Source organism: Anolis carolinensis, chromosome 2, assembly GCF_035594765.1.
Source record: "Anolis carolinensis isolate JA03-04 chromosome 2, rAnoCar3.1.pri, whole genome shotgun sequence".
Lineage (NCBI taxonomy): Eukaryota > Metazoa > Chordata > Lepidosauria > Squamata > Dactyloidae > Anolis > Anolis carolinensis.
Genome location: NC_085842.1, coordinates 138224754 through 138252501, shown reverse-complemented (window position 1 = coordinate 138252501; position 27748 = coordinate 138224754). Strand labels below are relative to the sequence as shown.

The 27748-nt window shown below is 40.0% G+C and overlaps 1 protein-coding gene across 8 annotated transcripts in view; it reads left to right on the top strand.

Annotated features, from left to right (window-relative positions):
- Positions 1 to 27748, top strand: part of tnrc6c (trinucleotide repeat containing adaptor 6C) — a 623926-nt gene that overhangs the window by 512610 nt on the left and 83568 nt on the right. For all 8 annotated transcript variants that reach the window (XM_062970647.1, XM_062970652.1, XM_062970650.1 and 5 more), the window contains one exon: positions 22487 to 22819. In XM_062970647.1, the coding sequence (XP_062826717.1) occupies positions 22487 to 22819 (333 nt within the window). Of the gene's footprint in view, positions 1 to 22486; positions 22820 to 27748 lie in introns of those variants that run through there.

The window sequence follows — 27748 nt, the reverse complement described above, 5'->3', positions numbered from 1 at the left end:
GACGTTGTACGATGCGGGTTCCACGCATCTAAACACCGCGCAAAATTTCTTGAACCACCTTAGAAAAACCTGGGGGATCGAGGACGACGAGGAGGCGGCCGGCCATAAACTCCGGCGTCTCTTCCAAGGGGACAGGCCGTTGTCCCGGTACATAGCCGAGTTCCGGGTGCTGGCTCAGAACACCGGCTGGAACGATATAGCCCTCAGAGGACAGTTTCGCGAGGGCCTCAACATCGAGATGCAGGCCATAGACGGCCGACCCCTGAAGACAGGTCCAGTAAGCCAATGGACTGAGCCCACCAGAATGTGGATAAGGGAACACATGGAAGAAATCTCCTTCTTCGTTACCGAGGTTCCCCACTTCCCTGTGATTTTGGGTATTCCATGGCTGACACTCCACGACCCAAACATCTCCTGGTCCAACAGAGAATTGCAGTTCGCCTCAAGATATTGCCAAAACCATTGTCTAGTAGCCAAGGTCTGCCATGCCACAGATGCAGAGCCCATCATCACCTTGCCCAAGAAATATTCGGACTTTTGGGATGTTTTCAATGAAAAGGAAGCCGAGAAACTACCCCCACATAGACCCTATGACTGTGCCATTGACCTGGTGGAGGGGGCCCCAATTCCGCGAGGACACCTCTACTCCCTGACTGAACCAGAGCAAGAAGCTCTCAGGGAGTTTATAGAGTCAAACCTCTGCAAGGGGTTCATCAGACCCTCTCAATCCCCAGCCGCTTCCCCAGTGATGTTTGTGAAAAAGAAGTCAGGGGACCTACGCTTGGTTGTGGACTATAGAGCATTGAACAATATCACGAAGCGGAACCGCTACCCCCTGCCTCTGATCTCGGACCTATTAGACCGGCTCCGAGGGGCCAAGGCTCCGAGGGACCAAGCTGGATCTCCGCGGGGCTTACAATCTAGTTCGCATAAGAGAAGGGGACGAATGGAAAACCGCCTTCCAGACCAAATTCGGATTATTTGAGTCCCTAGTCATGAATTACGGTTTATCCGGAGCTCCCGCAACATTCCAGCATTTTGTCAACGATATCTTCCAGGACTATCTAGATCGGTTCTTGATCATATATTTGGACGATTTTTTGGTGTATTCTAGATCACAATCGGAACACGAGCAACACGTCAGAATGGTGCTACAACGATTGCGGGATCATGGACTATATGCCAAGTTAGAGAAATGCGCCTTTGATCTGCAAGAGGTAGACTTCCTGGGATACCGCGTCTCGCCACTAGGGCTCTCCATGGACCCGGCAAAGGTTTCAGCAGTATTGGAATGGCGGGCGCCAACCAACAAAAAGGAAGTACAGCGCTTCTTGGGGTTTGCAAACTACTACCGCAAATTCATCCCAGACTTCGCTCGCTGGTCTGACCCAATCACCAGCTGCATCCGAGGGAAACAGCCTTTCCGCTGGACGGAGCAAGCAGAGAAAGGGTTCCACCAGCTAAAGCAGTTATTCACGACCCGGCCAATTCTACAGCACCCTGATCCTAAAACCCCTTTTGTTGTGCAGGCTGACGCCTCCGATGTGGCAATTGGGGCTGTACTCATGCAACCAGTGGGAGAACATCTTCATCCTTGTGCCTATTATTCCCGTCAACTAACAGCCCCAGAGAGAAATTACACTATTTGGGAGAAAGAACTTTTGGCCATAAAGGCGGCTTTTGAAAATAGGAGACATTGGTTGGAAGGGGCCAAATTTCCCATTGAAGTTCATCCTGATCATCGAAATTTAGAGCACCTAAGGACCGCACGAAAGTTCAATCAAAGGCAGCAGCGCTGGGCTTTGTTCTTTGAACGTTTTGACTTCCAGATCCATTATGTGACCCCGGCTCAGACCAAGCAAGCAGATGCTCTATCACGGAAACCAGAGTATGCTGCAGGACGCAGAGAGACCTCAGAATCTTGATTGCTGCAACCCGGAAACTTTGCCACGCTCACAGTGGGAAACACCAAATCCACTCCAATTGAACCAACTCCCTCTAACCCAGAATCCCTTTTCACTCAATTAGAGCCAGTCAACAGACAGATGCCTGGGCTCAAGAACAGATTCGCCAAGGACTACGTTTCCCATTCTCACTTAAGGACGGGCTACTATGCTACAGGAATCATGTTTACATTCCTCCAGGTCCCGGCAGAGAAAAAGCACTTCATCTGTGTCATGACAGCAAGCCAGCAGGACATTTTGGGCTATTTAAAACCATGCACTTGATCCTGCGAGATTTCTGGTGGCCCAAGATCTGCAAGGATGTGGAGAAATATGTCAATACCTGTGATGACTCATGGGCCATGTAGTCCCGTTCCTAGTACTGTTGTGACAGATGAAGAGGAAAACTTGGGTTTCCCACCGTTTCTGCCGGATTTGGAGCCCTTGCAGCTGCAAGATGTTTGCCCACAAGAAGTCAGCCAAACAAGCCTTGAGCAGAAATCTCCCCCATTTTCTCGCCGTCTTTATTATAATCAAGATAGAAGCGCTCGGGAGGCAACTCGCAGGAGCGCCAGGATAGCTGCCAGACAATTAGATGATTAAGTCTGTTTCCCTTGGGAAAGTTTAAGGAGTCCTGCATCTGGACACAGAATAGGTTTCGTTTCTTGTTCCCCAGAGAAAGTGTTCTTTGGCGGGAAAACAAGCTCCTATATAGGTGTTTGGCCACAAAGGAATCCTTGCGGAGTCAATTCGTCGGCTTGAGGAGTGAGATCGTGTGTAGACTTCGTACTCCAGTTCCAGATTCCGGATCAAGTTTCCAGCCCAGCCTTGTACCATGGACTTCTATAGACTCAGTTCTTGATTCATGTTTGCCTTGCTTCAAGTTTGCTCTTGCCAAGTCTCAATTCTTGCCTTGCCTTGCGTTTTAAACCACGGACCTTGCTTCTCAGATTCAAGCCTTGTTTCCCAGCTTCCTTCGGATTTACCTTAAGCCTCAAAGACTATGGACAGTTCCCCACACTATTGCTTGCCAAATAGTGTGTGTTTCGGTGAAGTGGATTATAACTTTGGACTTTAATATCACATATTGGACATTGTTTTTCTGGACTATATTTGACCTTTCCTGAAAGGTCTACTCCTGAACTATATTCTACACTTGTTTTTACTGACTTTATATATTCCTTTAATAAAGATATTAGATAGATTCTGGCCTCTGCGCATGGTTATTGGTGCTCTGCAGCCTGGTTCCTGACAATACCTGTCCTGTATGTCAACGTTCCAAGACACGAAGGGAGAAGCCGTCAGGGCTACTGCATCCCCTTCCCACTCCTTCTCGCCCATGGGAGATAATTTCCGCGGATTTTATCACTGACTTACCACCCTCCCTTGGATTCACCACAATTCTAGTAGTGGTGGACCTTTTTACCAAGTTGGCCCATTTCATCCCCTGCGATGGTCTCCCCACGGACAAAGAGACTGCAGATTTATTCCTTCAACATGTTTTCCGACTACATGGATTGCCCAAGAGTTTAGTCACTGACCGTGGATCTCAATTCACCTCTCGTTTCTGGAAAGCACTACAAAAACTATTGGGCATAGACTCTCGTTTATCTTCAGCTCACCATCCCCAAACAGATGGGCAAACTGAGCGCACCAATGCCACTTTGGAACAATACCTTCGCTGTTATGTAAACTACCAACAGGACAATTGGGCTTCCCTATTACCTTTGTCAGAGTTTGCATACAACAATGGTGTCCAGGCTTCAACTAAAGAAACCCCGTTCTTTGCAAACTACGGTTTCCTTCCACGTTTCTTTCCTTCTGTCATTGAAACCTCAGAAGTCCCTGCAGCGGAGGACTGGCTGCAGGAACTCACGGCAGTACAAGAACTCTTACACCAGCAACTGGATCAAGCCAAGGAGGACTACAAACGCCACGCTGACGGCCATCGCCAACCGGGCCCCGAGATCAAGGTAGGAGATCGGGTTCTGTTGTCCACTCGCTTTTTGCCCTCCCACCGTCCCTGCCGGAAGTTAGATGCCCGTTTCATTGGTCCCTACCCAGTGGTGGCGCAACTTAACCCTGTGACTTTCAAACTCCAACTTCCACGCTCCATGCGCATTCATCCGGTGTTCCACCGTTCCCTGCTCCTTCCGGCGGATGGTGTACGCCCCGACGCGAGCCGGCCGCCCCCCGCCCCTGTTCTAGTGGACGGAGAGGAGGAGTTCGAGGTTCAGGACATTTTGGATTCTCACTTCCATCGCCGCCGCCTTCAGTATCTCATTGACTGGGTGGGTTTTGGCCCCGAAGAACGCTCCTGGGAAGATGCTTCCACAGTCCATGCCCCCGACTTAGTCCGCCGCTTCCATCAGGCCTACCCTACCAAGCCGCGGCCCCGCGACTCTCGGAGAGGGGCCCTGAATGAGGGGGGCCTTGGGGGCGGGGATAGTGTGATGACTCATGGGCCTTGTAGTCCTGTTCCTAGTACTATTGTGGCAGATGAAGATGAAAACATGGGGTTTTCGCCGGTTCAACAAGAACTGGAGTCTCTTCACCTGCAGGATGTTGATGTTTGCCCTCAAGAATTCAGTAAACCTGCCCTTGGGCAGTACTCCCCTCCGTTTCCCAGGAAGGAATTTTATTCTAAAGACAGGGGAGTCAGAGAAGCTAATCGCAGAAGTCTAAGAATCGCTGCCAAACAAATGGCTGATTAGGTCTGCTTCCCTTCAGTATCTCATTGACTGGGTGGGTTTTGGCCCCGAAGAACGCTCCTGGGAAGATGCTTCCACAGTCCATGCCCCCGACTTAGTCCGCCGCTTCCATCAGGCCTACCCTACCAAGCCGCGGCCCCGCGACTCTCGGAGAGGGGCCCTGAATGAGGGGGGCCTTGGGGGCGGGGGATGAGGGGGGCCTTGGGGGCGGGGATAGTGTGATGACTCATGGGCCTTGTAGTCCTGTTCCTAGTACTATTGTGGCAGATGAAGATGAAAACATGGGGTTTTCGCCGGTTCAACAAGAACTGGAGTCTCTTCACCTGCAGGATGTTGATGTTTGCCCTCAAGAATTCAGTAAACCTGCCCTTGGGCAGTACTCCCCTCCGTTTCCCAGGAAGGAATTTTATTCTAAAGACAGGGGAGTCAGAGAAGCTAATCGCAGAAGTCTAAGAATCGCTGCCAAACAAATGGCTGATTAGGTCTGCTTCCCTTGGGAAATTCTAAGGAGTCTTGCATCTGGACAGAGTTGGGTTTCGCTTCTCGTTCTCTAGGGAAAGAGTTCTGTTGGCGGGAAAACGAGACCCAATATAGGTGTTAGGCGCGAGGGATTCTTTGCGGAGTCAATTGATCAGCTTCAGGAGAGAGATCGTGTGTGGACTTCGTAATCCCAGTTCCTTGCTTCCCAAGCTTCAAGCCTTGCCCTGCCTCGCGGTTTTACCACGGACCCTGCTTCATGCTTCATGTTTTGCCTTGTCTCCAGTCACGGATCTGGTCAAGAATCAAGTTTATTTCCAGCCTTGTTGTCAAGCTTCATTGGACTCTAAGACTCTGTTATTTCCCCACACTATTGCTTGGCAAAGTGTGTGTTTTGGTCAAGTGGATTAAAACTTTGAACTCTAATATCATTTATTGGACAATACATTTCTGGACTATATTTGACCTCATTTGAAAGGTCTGCTTCTGAACTATATTCTTCACTTGTTTTTATTGATTTTATATATTTCTTTAATAAAGATATTAGATAGAGACTGGCCTCTGTGTAAGGTTATTGGTGCCCAGCTGCCAGGGTTCTGACAGTATCACCTTTGTAAAAAAAACCTTATTCCCTTTCTTTGGACCCCCCCCCCCCAAAAAAAAATCCGAAGCAATTTCTCAAGGCTTTGTGAAAAAAGTTGTCTAAGCTTTTTCATCTGCACAATTTTTGCTCAAAATAATGACGTGTTTTATTGCATCCCAACTTCGTTTCCAGTCTACTCCAGTTTGGAATAATACGATTATATAGTTGAGCATATTATAGAAAAGTTACCTTCTATGTTACCTCAAAAGCAGAAAAATGCGTAAGAGATACATATAGAGAGGCCTGTGGTGCAACCACATTGATTTAAAAGTTTGATTCATATAGCGGTGGTATGATCAGTCACTATAATCAATGTTGCTGCCCCTTTATACTTTTCTCAGTTTAAGAAGTAACCATAATAAAAATTAGCTTACTGATCACAGTCCCAGAGTATAGGAACATCCAGTGGTTTTGAGCCTTCTAGACCAGGCATCTTCACACTGAAGCCCTCCAGCTGTTTGGCCCTCCCAGTTCCCAGAAGTCCTAGCCAGTTTGTTCAGTGGTCAGGAATTCTGTGAGTTAAAGGCCAAAACATCTGGAGGGCTGCAGTTTAAAAATGCCTGTTCTAGATCGTATTTGTGCTGCTCTCCGTAGCTTCTGGCCATAAAATTGTTCTGGGATAGTTAAGTGGCAGCAGTGATTAGGACCAAATCTTAAACAATTTAGTTATAGACATTAGGGCTGTGTGATCAATGAAAAATGTTTCAATATTCATTACTAAATTGGGGAGGGAGGCAAATCATTTTTAGGGTGTTTCTGAAATGCTAGACTTAATTTTTTTGTAACTATAACTAAGTAACAAATGTTTTGTTACTTTTTTCATTCAGTAATTGAGCAAATGGGGAAACTTCAGTGGCTCATTTCTCCCTCATTTTGGAGCTATTGTGACTTGCTATAATTGTACCACACATTTATACTGTTAACCCACCAAGTCTTAGAATGTTACACTCCACTAATTTTGGGGGAATTTTTGAATTTTTTACAAATAATATATTTTAAAAACTACAAGAGCTAGCTAATTGATTTTTATCTACAATGCACAAGATAACCAGGGCATCAATCTCCCAAAGTTTCAGAAAGATTCACACATCTACTGATTTTTGGGGATTTTTTAAAGTTTAGCCAAAAACATTTATCTGTTCCAAAAAGGCACAACAGCAATCCCCTTGAATGTCTGTATAACAGTGTGTCTATATAATGCACAATTAACCATAGAACTTCAACTTAGCACAGATTTATACTATCCTCTTTGTGTATTCAATAATTTTATTTATTATTAGACTGACTCTAAACGGCTGGCTGCTGCAGTCCTCATTGGGGCTTTCTGTTGCTGACCACTGCATTCTGGGAAATGTAGTTTAGGACAGAGCTTTTGAATTCTCTCTCACAGAGGGCCTTCCCTTCCCAAACTACATTTCCCAGAATGCTGTGTTCTCAGTCTCCCACCCAGCTCAGCTAGTCCCGCCCCAGCTGCTCTTCCTTATGGCGACTGGCAAGCAGCCTGCCTCTTTGGCTTTGCCAAAGTTGCTTAATGCTTATGCTGAAAATTAAACTGACTTTGGGAGACTCCCAAATGTTACAGAATCTTAACAAAAATTATTGGTGAGTGTTTTGATTCTTAATTTTTTTCTTCCCCTTTGAATGAATCTAACAAATGACTAATGACTTATGAGGACTAACAGCACAACCCTAATAGACATGCTAGACCCTTTTCTTTCTGATGCTGATTCTGTGAAATGCCATCCCATTGGACATCTGATAGATGTCATCTTATTTAGGTACTCATCTCATTTAGGCACCAAATGGAAACTTGTATGTTCAGCAAAGCCTTGGCCCTCATTCATTCATCCCAAGCTCATTATTACGTTTACTATGTTTTAGCTTATTTAATTTATTGTTATTGTTTTAAAAAATTTAACTTATTGTTTTAAAGTTATTTCTAAGCCACCTGGAGAGCTTTCTGATTTAGAGTGGGTATAATAGTTTTTGAAATGTGAATAATAGGAAGAATGAAGTTATTGTCATTTTTAATCTTTTAGTACTGTGATACATTTTGTACTGTGGCTCTATCCAGAAGAGGTACAGTGCAGGGCATTAGAAACATATCCTTCTGCTTCTCTGGAATTGTTTTTTTTTTATTCATGTATCTTTCCAGGTATGTCTTTTATTTGAAATTAAGAGATAGATTAGACCCTCAGTTGCCTCATAAGTGTGACCCTGTCCACAAAACCTTTCCACAGATAGTGAATTTTCTCTCCTGTTTTTTTATTGGAAAGACAAAAACTGACAACAATAGGGAGGACTTTTGCAAAGTTTTAGGATCAACAAGTTGGATTATTTTGTCTTGAGATAATAGATAAAATCCAATAACATCATGATTAGATCTTTCAAAATCTCCTGTAGCCCAAGTCTTTTTGTGGAGTCAGAATACAGACATCTCAGTTCTTTGTTTTGAAACAGGATTTGTCCTTGTATATCAACATTCTGAAAGTTGTGTCAAGCATAGGCACTCATTTCTTTAGGGATGGCTATTGATGAGGCAATAGAAAATGTGCAATCGGGAAAGCTAAACTAGTTAACAAGGAAAGGAATGGGTAAGTTCTGTTTCCAGATAGCATCTCTGAATCCATATGTTCTACTAAGATTCAGTATAGATAGTGAGACAGCCTGACTTGGCCTGAAATATACTGTATGATCTTTTCCAGATCATGGTCCATGTTAAACTACGGCATTATTGACCCCCAATTGGAAGCTGCTGTGATTTTATTGATTGTTATTTTAATGTAAATTTGATTTTTTGTGCAATAATGTCTTTTTATATTGTTATGTACTGTATATCTGTATCATTGCTGTAAACCACCCTGAGTCCTTTCTGGGAGATAGGGCGGTATATAAATAAAGTTTTTATTATTATTATTATTATTATTATTATTATTATTATTATTATTATTAATTATCTCGAGGGATCCTAAAGAGATATTGGATTTTTAAAAGCCTGGTTTTAAAAGAGGCTGCTAACATAGAAAAGCATACGTAAAAGTAGAATATTTGAGGCTATCAAAATAAAAGTACAACACATTACATGCTATTCTTGATCTACTTGTATTTATGTGCTTTAAGGAGGAGAAGAGAGGAAGATTCAAGAAAAAAATGTATAATTTGTATAGAATGATAGAACATGCTCACTCTGAAAAATGTGATTTGTGGCTCGCTCACTCATTGTAGAACCTGCAAGTTACCGTGGTTTCCTCATAAAATGTTGGTATCACACAGATGGTTTAAATTCCTTCTAGAGAACATATTTTCAAGAAATTTATTTGGAACCAAAATTAGAAATTAATTCGTCAGACTCAAAAGCTGCTGAATAGATGGCAAATAATTTTCACTGTTTATAATATCCATTTAGGGTGGGTACTTATCCACGGACTTCATTTGATGATCATATGTCTTGGTGTACGCTTCTAGTATAAATTATGTTTCACACCTTGAGGCCCATTAAAAGTTATTCAGATGAGAATAGGCTAAACTGATGTGTTGTCCCTCTGATTTAAGATTCAGATATAGAGTAGGATGTATGAAATTAAACTTCTCTTTGAACATAAATCCATAGGTACAGAAAAGAAGGTTATCACATTTCTTATTGCACTTACAACTAGAATGTGTCCCTGCGGGTTCAGATATGTATCCTGCCATGTTCCTTTATACTATCTTGTACATGGTGGGAAAATCTGATTCTGTGTTTGTGTAGTTGGATATCTTACTCCTATTTAAATGAGAGCCAGTTACATGTTTCTCATCCATGGTAGGAAATATCTTATAGAGGTATGAAAACTTCCAAAGATATCAGATTTTCTAAATATGGTAGAAATTGCGCTTGCTTTGGATTTTCTCAGAGAACAATCATTACTATACTGGGGTGGCAATAACCTTCTTGAGGCAAACTTCAGATTTTTATGTGTGTAATTTCTTTGCATCATGGCAAAACTTCACTCCCAGTGTTCTATTACCAGTATAGCTGTTTCTCCCCTTTTATAGATGTATACTATTTTGATAGTCTACTTATTACTCACTCAGGTGGGAAAATTGCATAATAGAGCAAATCCAATTGGAAATCAAAATTGAAATAAAATGCAAACTTTTTTTTAATAATATTAGTCAAAATAAAAAGTCTGTTTCCCTGAAGTTGTCAGGCATTTTTAGAAACATTCATGGAAAACAATAACAATAAAATCTTGTTGACTTCTACACAAAAGATAATATCATATAGAGAGAGCAAGGCATCCCTACGTGGGTGCTTAAACTGTTTGCTGCTTATTATTTCCTCAGTAAAATGCTACTTTGTGGTGATATGTTCATTGTGAAAACAGTAGCACTGCATTTATCTAGAAAAGTAAGTGATGAAGTTAAGCTTGGGTGTGTAGTGCCCTTTGGAGGCACTATTTAAAAGGAAGAGATTTGTGGTTTGCATGTGAAATCGTTGAAGTAGCAAGACTGAGTATATTTTGAAATCTCTGATTTCATTTGTAAAAGCACCACTTACAGTTCACATTCGTGTGAATCCAATATTTGTATAAGATATAAAAAAAATAAGATTTCTTATACAACCTTTGTGATTCATTTTTACCAGCAGATGTCAGTGTTGTCAAACCTGAGAATTCAGCAGACAAAGGAGGTAATTTTCTGAAGACAAATTCACCCTTAGAAATTGGAATTGATGGAAAAATAGACATTTTCACTATGAAACTCTTTATCACCCTTAAAAACATAATTTATGAAAAAAAAGCAGAACATTTTGCCCTTTCTGCTTTAGTTCCAGGGTTTCAGCTGAACTGGGTAAGTTCTTGTCTTTGTATCTGGTTGGGTGCGTTGTGGGTAGGGAGAGAACCACAGTGTGAATATGATCATATTCTTAGTTTATTTGAAAGGTGTTTCCTGTTTCCATTTCCTGTTTTAAGGTTGCTTTAAGAACCTCCTTACCCATCATACACACAGTTTTGGACATGAAGGAAGTGACTTGGTTAAGATTGAGTAGGGGAGGGGGAATGAGATGAGAGGGAAAAATTGCCCATTTGATTGGCTGGATGAATAGCTCTGATTTATGGGATCCATCTGTTTCCTGTAATGAATTCATAAACCCATCAAACAATGACCAAACCAATTATAGGGGGGCAGGAGGGGAGAGAATACATTGGCATGCTATGTTTAATGCAGAGAGGCACTTGCATTGTATAATCAAAAATTCTTCTCACACACAGCAGTTTGTAATGGAGCTGCTGTGTTTAATGGAAGCTGTAAATAAATCCTGTCACAGCAGCAGCCAAGAATGCATTGCTTGATTTAACTGTTCATCTTCCAAAATGTTGCCTTGTGTTGAACCCTTCCCTTCCTTTCTGAATGAACAAATACATGTGTACCTTTATGTACATTTGGGATTGGAAGGAAAGAAGTATATCACAGTGTTTAATGTGAGTCATGATGGTGGAAGTCCAAAACTGCCAGCAATCAACGTTTTAAGTTACTTCTGTCACTACTGAATGCATTCTTTTCTTCTATTACAGAAATATACTTAAAAGCTTTTGTAGTAATTGAAATCTGGGTGAGTGATCCCATTCATTGCATTATTAAAATCCTTATACAATTTCTTAATGCTTTTGCGTAGAGTTGGGATTCCTCTGAGATTGTAATCATTAAAAAGCATATGTAAGTAATTATTGGATTTGTTTCTCTAAAATTGGATTAGGAAGTTAGATACCATTAAGTATGGAGTGATTATTAGCAGCAAGCAATTTATTTAGAATATGGGTTGCTTTGGCACTGTGTTACAAATAGACATCTATCACATATAGCCAAGGCAATGCAATTTCTTCCTTTTGCAAATTCATATTTGGTCTCCCTTTGTAACACAATCAGTTCTTCTCATATTTACTTCAAAATAGAAATATTCTGCTGCTCCTGAATCTTGGTTGGAAATGAAAATAGCTCATTCACTATTTTGCTTTAAAATAAAGATTGCCATGCCCAGTAGTGAATTGATGTCTCTTCTCACTGGCATTATGATGAAACTAGACTGGATTTCATTTTCTGTATCTCAAGCAGCTGCTTAAATGACAACAGCCCTGGAAATATATATAAAGGGTAGACAGGCAGCCTATTGTGAAACTGGCAAGGTCTTTTTGTCGATTGGCAGATTGGCCCTGGGGGCTGATTAAATGTGCAGTGCACAGCATTTTAGTGCTTCATACAACCTCTGTTGACCACAGCTTCTGACATCTTGAATGCTTCATCCTGTACAGTTGGTTGCGTGCAAGTGTGTGTTTTTACATTTGAAAGAAAGCCATCATTTCCAGAATATAGCATTTAGACCAAGAAAGGTGCTCTCAAACAATTGACAGTTTATAAGTCAGTTGTTAGATCTACTAGGGTAAAGAAAGCATTAGTAACGCTAATGCATTCACTCAAAGCAGCAGGCATTTCCCCACAATGCTGTAGCAAATCTCCACAGCTACTTAGCTGGGAGTGAAAGCTCTTATGAAATTGCATGTAAAGGATTTTATTTTAGTGTGCTCTACAACTTGATGCTTTGTTACTTTGAAATACCTAACAGAAATCATTGTAATGCTTGGTATCCAAAGCAGCAGGGTGTTTTGGAATCAAGTCATTTGTGATCTATAAGATTTTAATTTATCTTGAGGATAAGTAAGTTTTGCTCTCCCAAATTCCATAATCAGATGCCATTATTCCATAACCAAATTCCATTATTTTTGGCAGGGAGACCTTGAAAGAAGTTGTGCTTTTGTGTGATGAAAAAACATGCTTTCAATAGGTTTTTGAAAAATATTACTGTATATAGGTGTACACATTCATCAGCACATTACCTATTGACTTATGAGATCCGATAAATATCTTTGAGGATATTAATTAATGTGCTTATTATCCCCCATTCTTAAATAGTATCTGCTGATATTGTATAACTATAATAATTGTAGCTTAGTAAGCCACATTTTGTCTTAAAATATAAGTGTAGATTTACTTATGACATTGTTAAATGGAGTATTATACAAACACACACACATGTATTTACTTTTTTGACAAATAGAATTCTCTATAATAGTACACCAGAGACAAAATGGCAGAAAACAAAAGCAATTGGTTATCATCATTATTTTAGAAGACCCAGGTTTAAAAGATGTTTTGACCTTGTATTCAGCTGCATGTCAGCTGTCATAACTTCTGGCTCTTATTGCTAGAGTAAAAAGGATATAATTGTTCTTTTGTCAAAGCAAATAGTCTGTTATCTTTCAGTACTGACAAAAAAGAAAATATTTTCTTTTGTGTATACTGAGATGCAAAAGTGGGAATCTGATGTGTTGAAGTGCCTGTATAACATCAAGTCCTTTGGGAGAGCTAATAAAAAGGCTCTTAGCTTGAAGTGCCAGAATCATTGATGTTAACATTAAGAGTTGTGTCACTGAAATATAATTTCTAGATCATGTACAGAAATAAACAAAAACTGAATAGTATTTTTCTCTTATGATTTGTTCAATTCCTTTGAAATTGTTTGAGATTTGACAGTATTAGAAGGGTTATTAAAAGGATAGTTGTGTTTACAGCTTTACTTTCCCCTTGAAGTGAATGCATACAGAAGTTGAATTTTAAAGTGGACATGAAACACGAGCAAATCAGATGTGATTCCAGGAAAGGCTTGTTATCTTTTCAAAACTTCTCATTTAGTTGAGAAACTGTGATCCTTGGCATTTAGTCAATCTCAATCTCTCTCTCTCTCTCTCTCTCTCTCTCTCTCTCTCTATATATATATATATATATATATATATATATATGTTCTGATAGTTTTTCCCTTAACTTAAACAACAAAAGTACACAACCAAAACACACCAAATTTGGCCAGAAAAGACACGGTCATCCGAACTGTGTTTTTACATCAAAAAACCAAGAAAAATAAAGTCCTAATTAGAGGGAGAGGCATAACTGTTTCTTTCCCTTTGTTGCCAGTTAGACGGCTAAGCTCCACCCATTTTGTCTCCTAGCAACCCACTCAGCCATTTAATGGCACCCAGGGCCTCTTCAATCAGGCCTCTTCCACACTGCCTATAAAATACAGATTATCTGATTTGAACTAGATTATATGGCAGTGTAGACTCAAGGCCCTGCGGCCAGGCTTTGAGGCTGCAAGGCTATTCACTGCTATTCCACCTGCCAACAAATGATTCCCATAAGCCACAGCAACACGTGGCCAGGCAAAGCTAGTCTAATCTAATTCTATTGTATCAATTTTCAAAAAATTAGTGATGTTAATATGTTTTAGTGAAAAAAAGAGAAAAAATTGTGACACCTTTAAGATTACATATGTCAGTTTATTTTAGCATAAAATCTGCTGGATAACAACTCAGTTCATCAGATGCAAACTACAAATGCAGGGGAACACCTTCAATTTGGGCAGTCTTTAGCGCTTGCAGTTCTAATCATGAGCATGGTGATGGCATTTGAGAGATAGATATATAGCATTTTGCAAGAATTCTTTTTAAAAAAAAACTGTTTCCAGGGAGCTTCTCTGTTAGCCTTAAATCCTGTTGCTAAGCAGTATTAAAACTTATTGTAAAAAGTAGCTAGCTATTCTTTGTTGCCTTTTGGCTACTATTTTGTCAAATAACCTACAGTTATTATAGATTTGATTGCCATATTATCAGACAAAGGCTTCCCCCACAAATCAGGAGAAAGAGAGTTTTACCATATTTACTTGAGCCTAACACTCACCTTTTTGGGCTAAATTACGTTGCCAAAATGTAGGTGTGCATTACATTCAATGACATATTAGAATCGCACGCATAAACCCACCTGTGTGAAAATGCCTGGAGGGACCAGGAGGCCAGACAGGATGTGGGGCAGGGAGGAGAAAGAGGCTGTTCCCAGCATTGGCTTTAGGGGTCTGTGGTGCCCTGAGAAGGAGAAAGAGCGCCTGGCTTGTGAACCAATCATTCCTGCTACTCAGCTGCAAAGGGGCTATAGTGCCTTCAGGCCTTTCTGGCTAAAGGAACAGGAAGCATTGCCTCTACAGCCTCCCTTTGGGCCAAGGATCAGCCACGTATCCTGTCTTCCAGGCAGCCCTTGGGGTCTCTCGCCCAACCACCCCAGCCCTGAAGTTTAGTCCTGTGCTGTTCCCAACTATCCTCATTCACAAGGCCTTCAAAACCAAGGGGGAGGTTTTGAAGGTATTGTGAATGAGGACTGTTGGGAACCTCGTGAGGCTATAAGTTTGCCAGCTTAGGCCTGATGGAGGGGTGTGGCTTCCCAAATGGCCTCATCCATGCTATCTTCCTCCTCAACTGGTTCTGCCTGCACCCTAGGCTGTATCACATTTACTGGCAAATCCATTTTTTTTTGGTCATGTGCACCTTCAGAACTGAGGTGCACATTACATTCAGTGGCTTGTTAAACTCAAGTAAATATGGGTATACAGTAGAGTCTTACTTATCCAACATTCGCTTATCCAACGTTCTGGATATCAAATGCATTTTTGTAGTCAATGTTTTCAATACATCGCGATATTTTGGTGCTAAATTTGTTAATACAGTAATTACTACGTCACATTTCCTGCCTATTGAACTACTTTTTCTGTCAAATTTGTTGTATAACATGATGTTTTGGTGCTTAATTTGTAAAATCATAACCTAATTTGATGTTTAATAGGCTTCTCCTTAATCTCTCCTTATTATCCAACATATTTGCTTATCCAGCGTTCTGCTGGCCCGTTTATGTTGGATAAGTGAGACTCTACTCACTTAAGGTTTGGGTATTGGAGAATATTAGCCATTGCAAATTTCTAAAAAAAAAACAGAATGACTGCTGGAAATAGAAAAACGTCCTTAATTGCTGCGTCATGCATTGGATTCTTGGTTATGTAGGATCTGTTGATCAGTAGAAGCGCTATCCTTTCTAATAGAAGTACCTCTGAAGAAATCTGGATTGGAATTCCTTTTCCTGTGGAACTGCAGTCAATTAAATTCATGCTGTGCTCTGTAAGCTCCTTAAAGGATAGCTGCGTTACCAGAATTGACCATAAATCTGCAAGAGGTGTTTAAACAATCAAAATATTTTGAAGGCACATCAGATTTGTTAAAACAGACAGACCTCTGCTGCAACCTCTGAATTATAGTTATAACCTCATGAATTATAGTTGTACTTCTCGGGATCCTGAAAGAGAACCCCCACGGTTTTGGGATTATTTCAAACCCTGACTACCAAGGGTTGAGGAAGAGGGAGACTGGTATGTGTATGCATGCCTCTTCATGTCATCTGTTAACTTATAGGGATCCCATGGATTTTTCATAGGGTTTTCTTATGCAAGGAATACTCAAGAGATACTTCCTTTCTCTGTAGCATCCCATTCAACTACTAACCAGGGCTGACTCTGTTTGATTACAATATCAGACAAGACGTAATTATACCTCAATTAAGTTGTGGGAAAGATCTGCAGTTGATGCTTCTCTAACATTAGAGCTGAGTTCAATCAAGTGCACACAAAAGAAGTTTTAGATGCAGCCCTAGAACTGGAAAGAACTAAGCAGCTGGTACAGTTGTTTGTCCTCGCATTTGAATTGGTAAAAGAATAAACACCAGGAAACAGCCAAGTGAAAAAAATATTGTAAACTATCCCTCTTCTTTTTGTATTATTTCTTGCAAACCCGTAGCTATAGAAGATGGTGGTACTGGAAATGCTTGAGTGTGAGGATTTTGTAGGCTTTTTGGGCAACAATAAATAAATTATTTAACATAACCTCTAATCTAGACCTTGAAATACACCACTTTTTTAAATGCTGAATGAGTAGAGAAGGCAGAGTTTTTGTCTGTTTAGATATTCAAATGGAGTATGTTTCTTTTTAAATACTGCCTCTTTCATATTTTTTTTTAAAAAAAATGAATGGCAGTGGCAACAGTTTCTTGAGAACTGATGAAGAGCTTTGCTTATGTGTCATGGTTACTTTTATCTTTCAAAAGCTTCTGATATTCTACTCAAAGTCTCATTGACTCTTATTAGCCTTTCCATTTTGTATCTTATATCTCCCCTTACCCCAGCTTCCTCTATACCAGGGGTGTCTAAGAATTGACTTAGGTGACACATAAAATACACTAACACTAATAATAGCAGATGAGCAATAATAATAATAATAATAATAATAATAATAATAATAATAATAATAATAATAATATACGAAATCCAGCATATCTATCTTGTCTGCTGTGTCATACAATAAAATAATAAATTCATGATATTCACCACCACAGATAAGCAAAAGAAATTCTTGCATAAAAATCATAATTATGCACCATGCCATTCAGAGGGTTTTAAAAATTCATCAAGCAGGTATTCTGACTGAACAGTTTGCAATTATAATATGAATTGTGGCTAATACTTTAGTATTTGTGGATATATATATATATATATATATATATATATATATATATATCTCCCATGCATAATTAGGACCGAGTTAACAACAAATCCACTGGACCAAATGCCACCAAATTTGGCCACAATACACTAAAACATCCACAGTATGTCCTTCACTTAACCCTTCTCCCCAAAAGAAACGATGGCCTATATCTATTTTTCAGTCTGAATGGTACACTCCCTTTACTCTCTGCATTTGCAGGGGGTGACTGTGTTTACAGCTGACGGGGGAGCCCGGAGCAGCTTCCCTTCCTCCTTGCACATACAGGAACACATAGACTTTCAATTAGAAAGCGGGGAGGGGGAGGAAGAGCCATTCTTCACCTAGTTGCCAGTCAGAAGGGTAGGCCCCTCCCCCTTTAGGCCCCATCCACTTCGTGTCATAGCAACCCCATCAGCCACAATGGTGCCCGGGGGGAGCAGGCAGGGTTCACTTAGGCCTCTTCCACATTGCCTATAAAATACAGATTATCTGATTTGAACAGAATTATATGGCAGTGTAGACTCAAGGCCCTACCACACATCTATATAACCCAGAATGCCAAGTCACATAATCCACAGTATCTGCTTTGAACTAGTATATCTTGAGCCCACACTGACATATAATCCAGTTCAGTGTGGAATTTATACAGCTGTGTACAAGGGGACTCATATAATCCAGTTCTAAGTAGATAATATAAGACTATACATAAAATATATAATAATTACTATGGTATAATCATACAGAAAAACATAATATCTAAACTCAGGACAGTAAATAAAGAAAAACACTCTGAAAACAGAGAAATTCCAGAAAGGAAACAACCAGAGCCAGCTAACACCTCCCAACAAAGGATTCTCCACAGGCAGGAAGTAGCCAGACTTTGAAGCTGCAAGGCCATTAAATGCTAATCAAGGTGACTAATTGCAGCATTCATACTTGCCACACCGAGACTATTTAGTGCTATTCAACCTGGCCAACCAAGATTTCCCCTAGATAGAAAACTTTGAAGCCACGAGGCTACTCATGGCTTCAACCTGGCCTAGCAAGGATGCCCTATATAGAAAGCGGCCAGGCTTTTAAGATGCAAGACTATTCAGTGCAATTCAGGCTGGCCAAACAAGGATTCCCCTACAAAGGAAGTAGCCAGGCTTCAAAGTGGCTCTTTGATTGAGGGTGTTATGCCAGCTCATCAAACAAGGATTCCCCTAGGTATAACACAGCCAGGCATTGAAGTTCAAAGGCTATTCAGTGCAATTCAGCCAGACCAACAAAGGATTAACCTTGGTAGAAGGCGGCCAGGCTTTGAAGCAGTAATACTACTCTGTACTATTGAAGCTGACCAACCAAAGATTCCCCTAGGTAGCAAGCAGCCAGGCTTTGAAGTAGCAAGGCTATTCATCGCAATTCTAGCAGCACAACATTTCTCTATTTTCAGTGTGCTTCATTATTTAAGCATAAGGCTGACTTGCTATTTTCTCTTGTATGCCTCTCAAATAGTGACTTCTGTCATCTGTACTGTAGGCTAGTGCATGGAATTGGTGAATTTCCAAGCCAGACAGTTCATGTGTGCCCCTCCCTTCACCCCTCGGACTAGCACTCCACATTCTGATAATTTGTTTGGAGCTGCCAGTTCCATTGTGTCACTTGCACCCCTCCCAGCTAGACTTTCACTTGATCTGTGCCAGGATCTGGTGCAAGTGAGTTTGGCCTCATTACTTCAGGGAAGATTAACATGTGTGACATGTCTGATAGAAATCTGGAGGGCAGGTCTAAGATATACATCATGCTCTGATGCGAATACATGGCTGATATAAATAAATTAATAGGTCTGAATGAGAAAAACCAGACAACAAAGACTTACTAGGTCTCAAAATTAATCCAGCTATAATGTTGGTTCCCTGCCTAAAAACCCTGGTTTATAAGATTTAGAATATCTTTCCTGTAAACACAAGCCTATCACTTGGGGTGAAATGGATACATATAGTATCTTCTGTTTCAAACCTAAAGACATACTATCTCCTGTGAACAAATGGTTTTTACAATGAAAAGACGATTGTAATCTGAGATTTGTACAAAGGAAAGATTTACATTTGGTTTGAATAATGGGAAACAAAGGCCTGGAGTTTGTGAAGGCAAAGTAGCAGTATGTGGACAATGGCTGCTTTTATTGATTAATCAAGGAGAAAATACAGATTAAATGAAAACCTAAACATGCAATTCTTAAATCTGAAATATTCAAAGAACAGAGGGAGCTGGCCTCTTAGTTGACATTGGTGCTTTCCTCTCTCTCTGCAGAATGACCTTCAACTTATCCATACGTCATATTAAAATGCCTAATATTTGCTCCCAAACCTGCCTTTGATTTATACATGATGTCAACTTGTTTGGTTCGAATCCCCACTCAGCTATGAGAACACACTGAGCTATACACTCTCGGCCAATGATCGTTTTGCCTTATAATCACTATGAATTGGAAATGACTTTAAAACTCCTTCTACACTGCCATATAATCCAGTTCCAAGCAGATAATCTGGCTTTTACATGGCAGTATAGAAGGGACCTAAAGCACAGCAGCAACAAAAGTTGCACATCAAAAATGTTACCTATCTCAGTGCATAAAATATTCCTAGCCCTGAGAGCTTAAATATTTTTCAGATAAATATTTTTCAAATCCCTTCAGATTATTATAAGATTCAGTTGACCCACTAAAAAGCAAGCAATTTCAGTTTGATGATTTTGTGATTCTGTGCTCTATACCCTAGCCAGAATTGTTATGTGTGCCTGTTTTCTTTTTAGACTATTGTTAGGCTGTATTCACCATATTAAAAACTGTGTATTGGAACACACATTTTAAACAGACAAACACAATATCATTTTCCAAGAGGTTATAATGTACATAAAGGAGACAAAAAAGAGGTTTGAAGCCATGAGATTTAATTTTTAGATCTTTCTTTACTTTTCATATAATGCTAAGAAAGTAATTGGTGGCCAATCCCCCTCCTCACCTGTCTTTTCGCAAACATCTGTTTCCAGAATCTTAACTCCTGCTGCAAAATACTGCCACATCAGCAGGTTAATGTAGTTGTGGATAAAAAGTAATGTTACTTTCCCATGATTTTTTCATGATTTGATCTATCTCTGTGTTTTGACCTTAGTAGGTTACAGTTTTTTAAATGTTAATACAAGCTTTTCTCTGTTTGATACTTCATTGTTCTTGGATAATATTACCTCGTTGGGAATCTGGCTCTGGCCTCATTCCATTTAAATATCCCAGAAATGTTTCTAGTTTCAAGCAGCTGCAGAGGTTTAAACAAAGTCAGTGTTTCATCTGTATTCCCAGAGTATACATTCCTGGGCTGTGTTAAACGTAGTGTATATGTAGTGCATCACATTCACTTTGAGCTTTACAAATGAAGTTGAAAAGAATGTAAAAGATAAGGGCTGAGGTGAACCTAGCAGAACACAAAGGTTCATTTTTATTCTGTAATAGTTCAGAGGGGAAGGGAATGGAAGAACAGTCTTAGCATTTTGCAGTTTCATATAAGATGTGAAGTGTGCCGTTTATATGAAGACAAAAACTGAGTCTTCGCTGTACTTTGCTGTATTAGAATAACTTTGCAAACACCTTGTTATTTAAGACAAATTAATTGTATGAACTACAACTAAATCATGATTTAATAACTACAGCCATGACTTTTTTACTATGCCTTGGTCACATGTGCAAAATGTTCCTGACTGCATGGGTCACAGAGATTGCTGTGTGCCCTCAGGTCATTTTTGACTTATTGCAACCCTGTCATGGGCTTTTTCTGGGAAGATATGTTTAGTGGGGGTTTCCTTTGCCTTTCTCTGAGAGAGTGAGACTTGCCCAAGGTCATCCAGTGGGCTTTCATATCCAAGGTTTGAACTCTCATCTCCAGAGTCATCATGCAGTGGCTTTACTATATTATGCTGGCTCTCTGGGTAATGGGGAAGCCAACACCTTAAATCCCATATCAGTAGAAAGGTGGTATAATTATTTGCTCTTGCTGTCTTTTGCTGACTGTGGCAGCTTCAAGTTCCACTATTATGTGTTTTTCTTGGCAAAATTTGTCCAGAGGATTTTTGGCTTTGCCATCCTCTGAGGATGAGCCCAAGGTTTCCATAGCTGTGTGGGGGATTCAGACTGTTACAGCACACTGGCTCTCCCACTCCCAGCGATAGAACACAAAATAAAGCCATTTGCTATTGGTTTGTATTGATTACAGATTCCCCACCCCCGGCCCAGTTCTAAAATCTTTAAAAGCCCTCAGCAGTAGGCGTGTAAAGAATATTCCTTAATATTTTCATCCATATTGGGAAAAAAGGGTCTCATTTTCCAAGACATTGCATTGAGGAAAAGGAGACCAGCTCTCATATTCCTTGTAATTAACATTTTGAGGAGAATCTCTTTGCACAAATATGCATTTGGTTATTCTATGCAGAATGCATTTATTCTTGCAGTTGTGGGTGGGTGCAGAAAAGACACATGCAGGAGGATACACAATTTTTATGTGCAGGAATCCAGTCAGTTGCCACTGTGAAGTTCTACTCTGTGTCCTTGGCATGTGGAAAGAGTTTGGTTAGCATGACCTTGTGCTTTTGGAGCCATAACCAGAAAATGCCCTCCTACAGATGTCTGTCTCCTCACCTCTTGTTTGCTCAGGGAATACATCATTGTATGTGGATGACCTTTATAGCAAGTTAATATAATGCTTTACAAGACAGTGTTATAATAGTAGTTTGATGTTTTTCTTTTCATTTTGCTTTTTTATGATGAACATTCAGGGAACTGTTTACATTTTAAATAGTTTTTAATATCAAATCAATTTTAAGCTGTTTGGGGGCTCTTTTAGACTGAAAAAAGGGGTTACAAAATATCAAACTAATCCATAAATATAGGGTGAAGAATGACAAGGAATGAAACATCAAGGAATTGGTATTAAATTCCTGGGTCTCCACTGTGGTATACTTTGCCACTACAGGGTGTTTGAAAAAGAACTCCCTATTCACCATTTAATTTAAATGGTGAATAGGGAGGGTTTTTTTCCCCAAACACCCTGTATAATAGATGCTTTGATAACTTCATGATAATATTGTTATAGTGAGCTATGATTAGAATAAAAAACATTTTGGGAATTTACTTGGTCCAGATTACATCTGTCTGGATTTTTTCCTGGTTCAGTGAGTCATGTTGAATTCCTCTCCCTGATGAAAATTGTCTTAATATCTTAATCTCTACAGTGCCAGAACCTATTAAGACCAGTTTAAGCCAGCCCCAACCTGCCGGTACCAGTACCAGTACTTCCACCAGCACTATTACTAACAATAGCAATGGCAAGCGTGCATCTGCCAATGGGCAACAGCCAGCTGCATCCCGATACCTGCCTCGTGAGGTGCCTCCACGCTTCCGCCAACAAGAACAGAAGCAGCTCTTAAAGAGAGGCCAGCCTCTGCCTACTGGAACTCTGATCAGCACGAGCCCAGGACAAGGTACTGGACAAGCAGGGACAAGTCCTCCTCCCCAGGCAGGAGCAGGTGGACATCATCACCCCAGCAAGACTCAGAACCCAGCAGGTAAGAGAGTGATGTGGAAAAAACATGCATTGCACAATAGAAGACTTGCTCAGGTGCTCAATTGAATAGTTAAGCTTTAACATAGATTTGTTTGTTGCTCATTCAGAACATAATGGTCATTTAGTATCCTTGTTCTGGTCTCTGTTTCCAGGAGCATAATCACCTAGAAAGTAGCTGTAAACAATGTGAAAGTGAGATTTTCAGAAAGAACAAACTAAAGTAATAATTGTCGGTTATTAAATGGTATGTACAAAGCTGTACCTAGTAGAAGTGTGCATTTTTGTTAGCCTTCATAAGTCATCAAATTTGTTTAAAAAACTTAAGAATCAAAACTTGCGCAATACTTTTTCATTTACATTTTGTAAATCTCGGAAGCCTCCCAAGTCAGTTTTATTTTATGTGCAAAGAAGCAAAGCCAAGCCAAAAAGGTTGCCTTTCCTCTTTAGATTAATGGCCTCTTGCCATGAGGAGAGGGAAAGCAGGGAGAAAGCAGAGTTCGCTAGGAAAGAAAGCACAGAACTCTGGGAAATGACATTTGGGAAGGCGAGGAGGCCTATGGCAGACAATCCAAAAGGCTCTGCCCTAAATGGCGTTCCCCAGAATTTTGCTTGCATCAGAAAGCCCCAATCAGTAGGGGTAATGATTTGTTCCTCCGTAGCAGCAGCCAGCCAGAGTTCCAATAAATTGTTGAACCTGCAAAGAGGAGGGCTGACTGATACTTCTAGTAAGTAAATCAGTGCTAGGCAGGGAGGAAATCCCTAAATGAATGGCCCTTGGGGGTCCCTTCCAACTCAATAGCGGAAGCATATTAATAAGTTTAGAGGCTGGATGGCCATCTGCCAGGAGTGTTTTGATGGTGCCCTACTGCCTGAAAAAGGGGGTTTGACTAGATGGCCCTTGGGGGTCCTCTCCAAATCTAGGATTCTATGAAAATGTAGAATTGGTTAATATTGGTTTCTATCTATATATATGTAAAAGAGTGGTGGAATCAGGGCATCGGACACAAAACAACAAAACTACAGGCCCCCCAACCTCGAAATTTGACAACACAACTCATCATCCACGGCTCTAGGTTGATACAACAAAAACAAAAGAAAAATAAAGTCCTAATTAGAGGGACAGGAATTATTTGTTTTTATCCAATTGCTGCCATTTAGAGGGCTAAGCTCCGCCCACTTGGTCTCCTAGCAACCTACTCAGCCCAGGGGACTGGCACAGTTAGGCCTCACTTAGGCCTTTTCCACAGGTTATCTGATTTTAACTGGATTATATGGCAGTGTAGACTCAAGGCCCTTCCACACAGCTACATTACCCATTTATAATCTTATATTATCTGCTTTGAACTGGATTATCTTGAGTCCACACTGCCAGATAATTCACTTCAGTGTGCATTTTATACAGCTGTGTAGAAGGGGCCTCATATAATCCAGTTCTATATTATATTATCTTATAATATAAGATTATAAATATACAGCAGAGTCTCACTTATCTAACATAAACAGGCCGGCAGAACGTTGGATAAGTGAATATGTTGGATAATAAGAAGGGATTCAGAAAAAGCCTATTAAACATCAAATTACGTAATGATTATACAAATTAATGTCGGAGGGATGATGAGAGAGACTCTGCTTGCCATGCAGAGTGGGTTCCAAAATCATCATCCTGGTCTCACCGATCCCTCCTTCACTAGGCTGCCTTCTCATACGGAGAATCAGCACTGGTCAACAAAACGCCAGCAATCGAATATTCAGTTGAATCCAACGGTACTTAATCTTTATTTACATTACTATATACAGTAGCACTCATTAGCAATAAGTCCTAGACACATGGCAGTGTCTTCTCGGCTACGGAGCATAAACAGTCCCCTTCCATCTTCTGAGAACGCTACGGAGCATAAACATTCCCCGGCCATCTTCTGAGAACGCTCACGCCGAACAACACCACTCCCCTGCATTCCACAGATCATGTAGGAAGTCCCGGTCAATTAGACTTGACCCCATTGGTCCTGTGTTACATCAATCAAAGCAGGCTCTTTTTAACTCCTCCACTGCTGAAATGCCTTGCCAAAACTCATACAGAAGACATTCCAAACAGCCTAGATTGATTTTAACATTTCACACAATTCACAATACCCTGACAATTAAGCACCAAACATCATGTTATACAACAAATTTGACAGAAAAAGTAGTTCAATAGTAATGCTATGTTGTAATTACTGTATTTACAAATTTAGCACCAAAATATCACAATGAATTTAAAACATTGACTACAAAAACATTGACTACTAAAAGGCAGACTACGTTGGATAATCCAGAACACTGGATAAGCGAATGTTGCATACTCTGGTAATCCAGTCCAACCCAAATCTGCCATGGAGGACACAATCCAAGCACGCCCAACAGATGGCCACCCAGCCTCTCAATAATAATAATAATAATAATAATAATAATAATATCATACAATCATAAGGTTAGGAGACACCCCTAAGGATCATCCAGTTCAACTTCCTTCTACTATGCAGGACAACACAAATCAAGCACTCCTAACAGATGGCCATCCAAGATCTACACAATAATAATACAAATCGAATCATAGAATCAGACAGGAGAGACCCCTAAAGGCCATCCAGTGCAACCCAACTCTGCCATTGGATGATACAATCCAAACACTCCCAACAGATGGCCAGCAAGCCTCTCAATAATAATAATAATAATAAGAAGAAGAAGAAGAAGAAGAATATCATACAATCCTAAGGTTAGCAGATAACCCTAAGGATCATCCAGTTCAACTTCCTTATATCATGCAGGAGGACACAATCCAACCATTCCTGACAGATGGCCATCCAATATCTGCACAATAATAATACACATTGAATCATACCATCAGACAGTTAGAAGACACCCCTAAAGGCTATCCAGTCCAACCCAATTCTGCCATGCAGGACACAATCCAAGCACTCCCAACAGATGGCCGCCCAGCCTCTCAATACTAATACAGTAGAGTCTCACTTATCCAACCTAAACGGGCCGGCAAAATGTTGGATAAGTGAATATGTTGGATAATAAGGAGAGATTAAGAAAAAGCCCATTAAACATAAAAATAGGTTATGATTTTACAAATTAAGCACCAAAACATCATGTTAGACAACAAATTTGGCAGAAAAAGTAGTTCAATACGTAGTAATGCTATGTAGTAATTACTGTATTTATGAATTTAGCACCAAAATATCACGATATATTGAAAACATTGACTATAAAAATGCGTTGGATAATCCAGAACGTTGGACTAGCGAGTGTTGGATAAGTGAGACTCTACTGTAATTCCTGTCCCTCTAATTAGGACTTTATTTTTCTTTTGTTTTTGTTGTATCAACCTAGAGCCATGGATGATGGGTTGTGTTGTCAAATTTCGAGGTTAGGGGGCCTGTAGTTTTGTTGTTTTGTCCGGTGCCCTGATTCCATCACTCTTTTATATATATAGATGTTCTCTCCTTGAGCTTCCTAAAAAGATACGATCAGCAGAATTGAAGTGGAAAACCATCAATTACTCTAAGAATCCCAGTTATTTTATTAATTTTAATACTTTATTCTGCCTCCCAAAATTAATCACATTTTGCAACAGTGTGTCAAATATAGTCATACACTATCAAATCAACTATAAATAATATCTATCTATGTAAAGCTTATTACTAGTTCTATTTTTATAATATATGAATATCTGCTACACCAGTAATCCAAATAATCAGATGGAGGTACCATTCAGCCCTTGAATATACATTATAAATACAGTAGAGTCTCACTTATCCAACCTAAACGGGCCGCAGAACATTGGATAAGCTAATATGTTGGATAATAAGGAGAGATTAAGAAAAAGCCCATTAAACATAAAAATAGGTTATGATTTTACAAATTAAGCACCAAAACATCATGTTATACAACAAATTTGACAGAAAAAGTAGTTCAATACGTAGTAATGCTATGCAGTAATTACTGTATTTACGAATTTAGCACCAAAATATCATGATATATTGAAAACATTGACTACAAAAATGCGTTGGATAATCCAGAATGTTGGATAAGCGAGTGTTGGATAAGTGAGACTCTACTGTATCTAACAAGCTGCTACAGAGTTTTCCTTCTTTTATTTCTTCTCGCCTCAGGCAAAAATGTTTTCTGCAAGTGCAACTGACAGTATTCTGATATCGATGTGAGACCCTGGGCATTCTATCAAGTTTTAGCTATCTCTGCTCTTGTAACTTCCACAGTTATAGCTTGTGTTGTTATTTTACTTTATCTTTTGAATTCTTCCTACTAGAAAGATTTAACATTTGGACAGAAAGTTCAGGTATTTCTTTTCAGCCACACTTTCCTCCAACACTTATTAACTTAACCACAGTTATTTTTGTGCAAATTAGTGGTGGATAAATGCCATCTATGAATTGTTTTTAATACTGTTTTTTTAGAAAAAGCTACAGATTTGTAAGGCTGCAGAGAACAATTATTTTGTCAGATTTCAGATACCTCTGAAATACCAATATTTAGGTGTGAGATACATTTTAAAACATAACAGCGTCTTGATATTAGTGTAGCAAAAATCAACTTTAACTACTAAGGCCCTTGATATCCTTTACAACTCAGAATGGAGTTACTATAGACAAGGGCAGGGAACCTTCGACCCCATGTTCTTCCTCAACTGGCCTGTGACCTCAGTTCTTGACATCATGATCCACTTGTAGCATATTATTTTGACAATGATTCTTTGAAATCTAATTTCACATGCAGCACATTTTGCTGTAGAACATAGAAGCAATAAATCCTTCACTATTCCAGCTGCCATTTCTAGGTTTTCAAATGGCTAATTATGACCCCGCATATGGACACACATGTATACACATTTTGTCTAAGTTTTGTTCTTATTACAGTGCTCTGC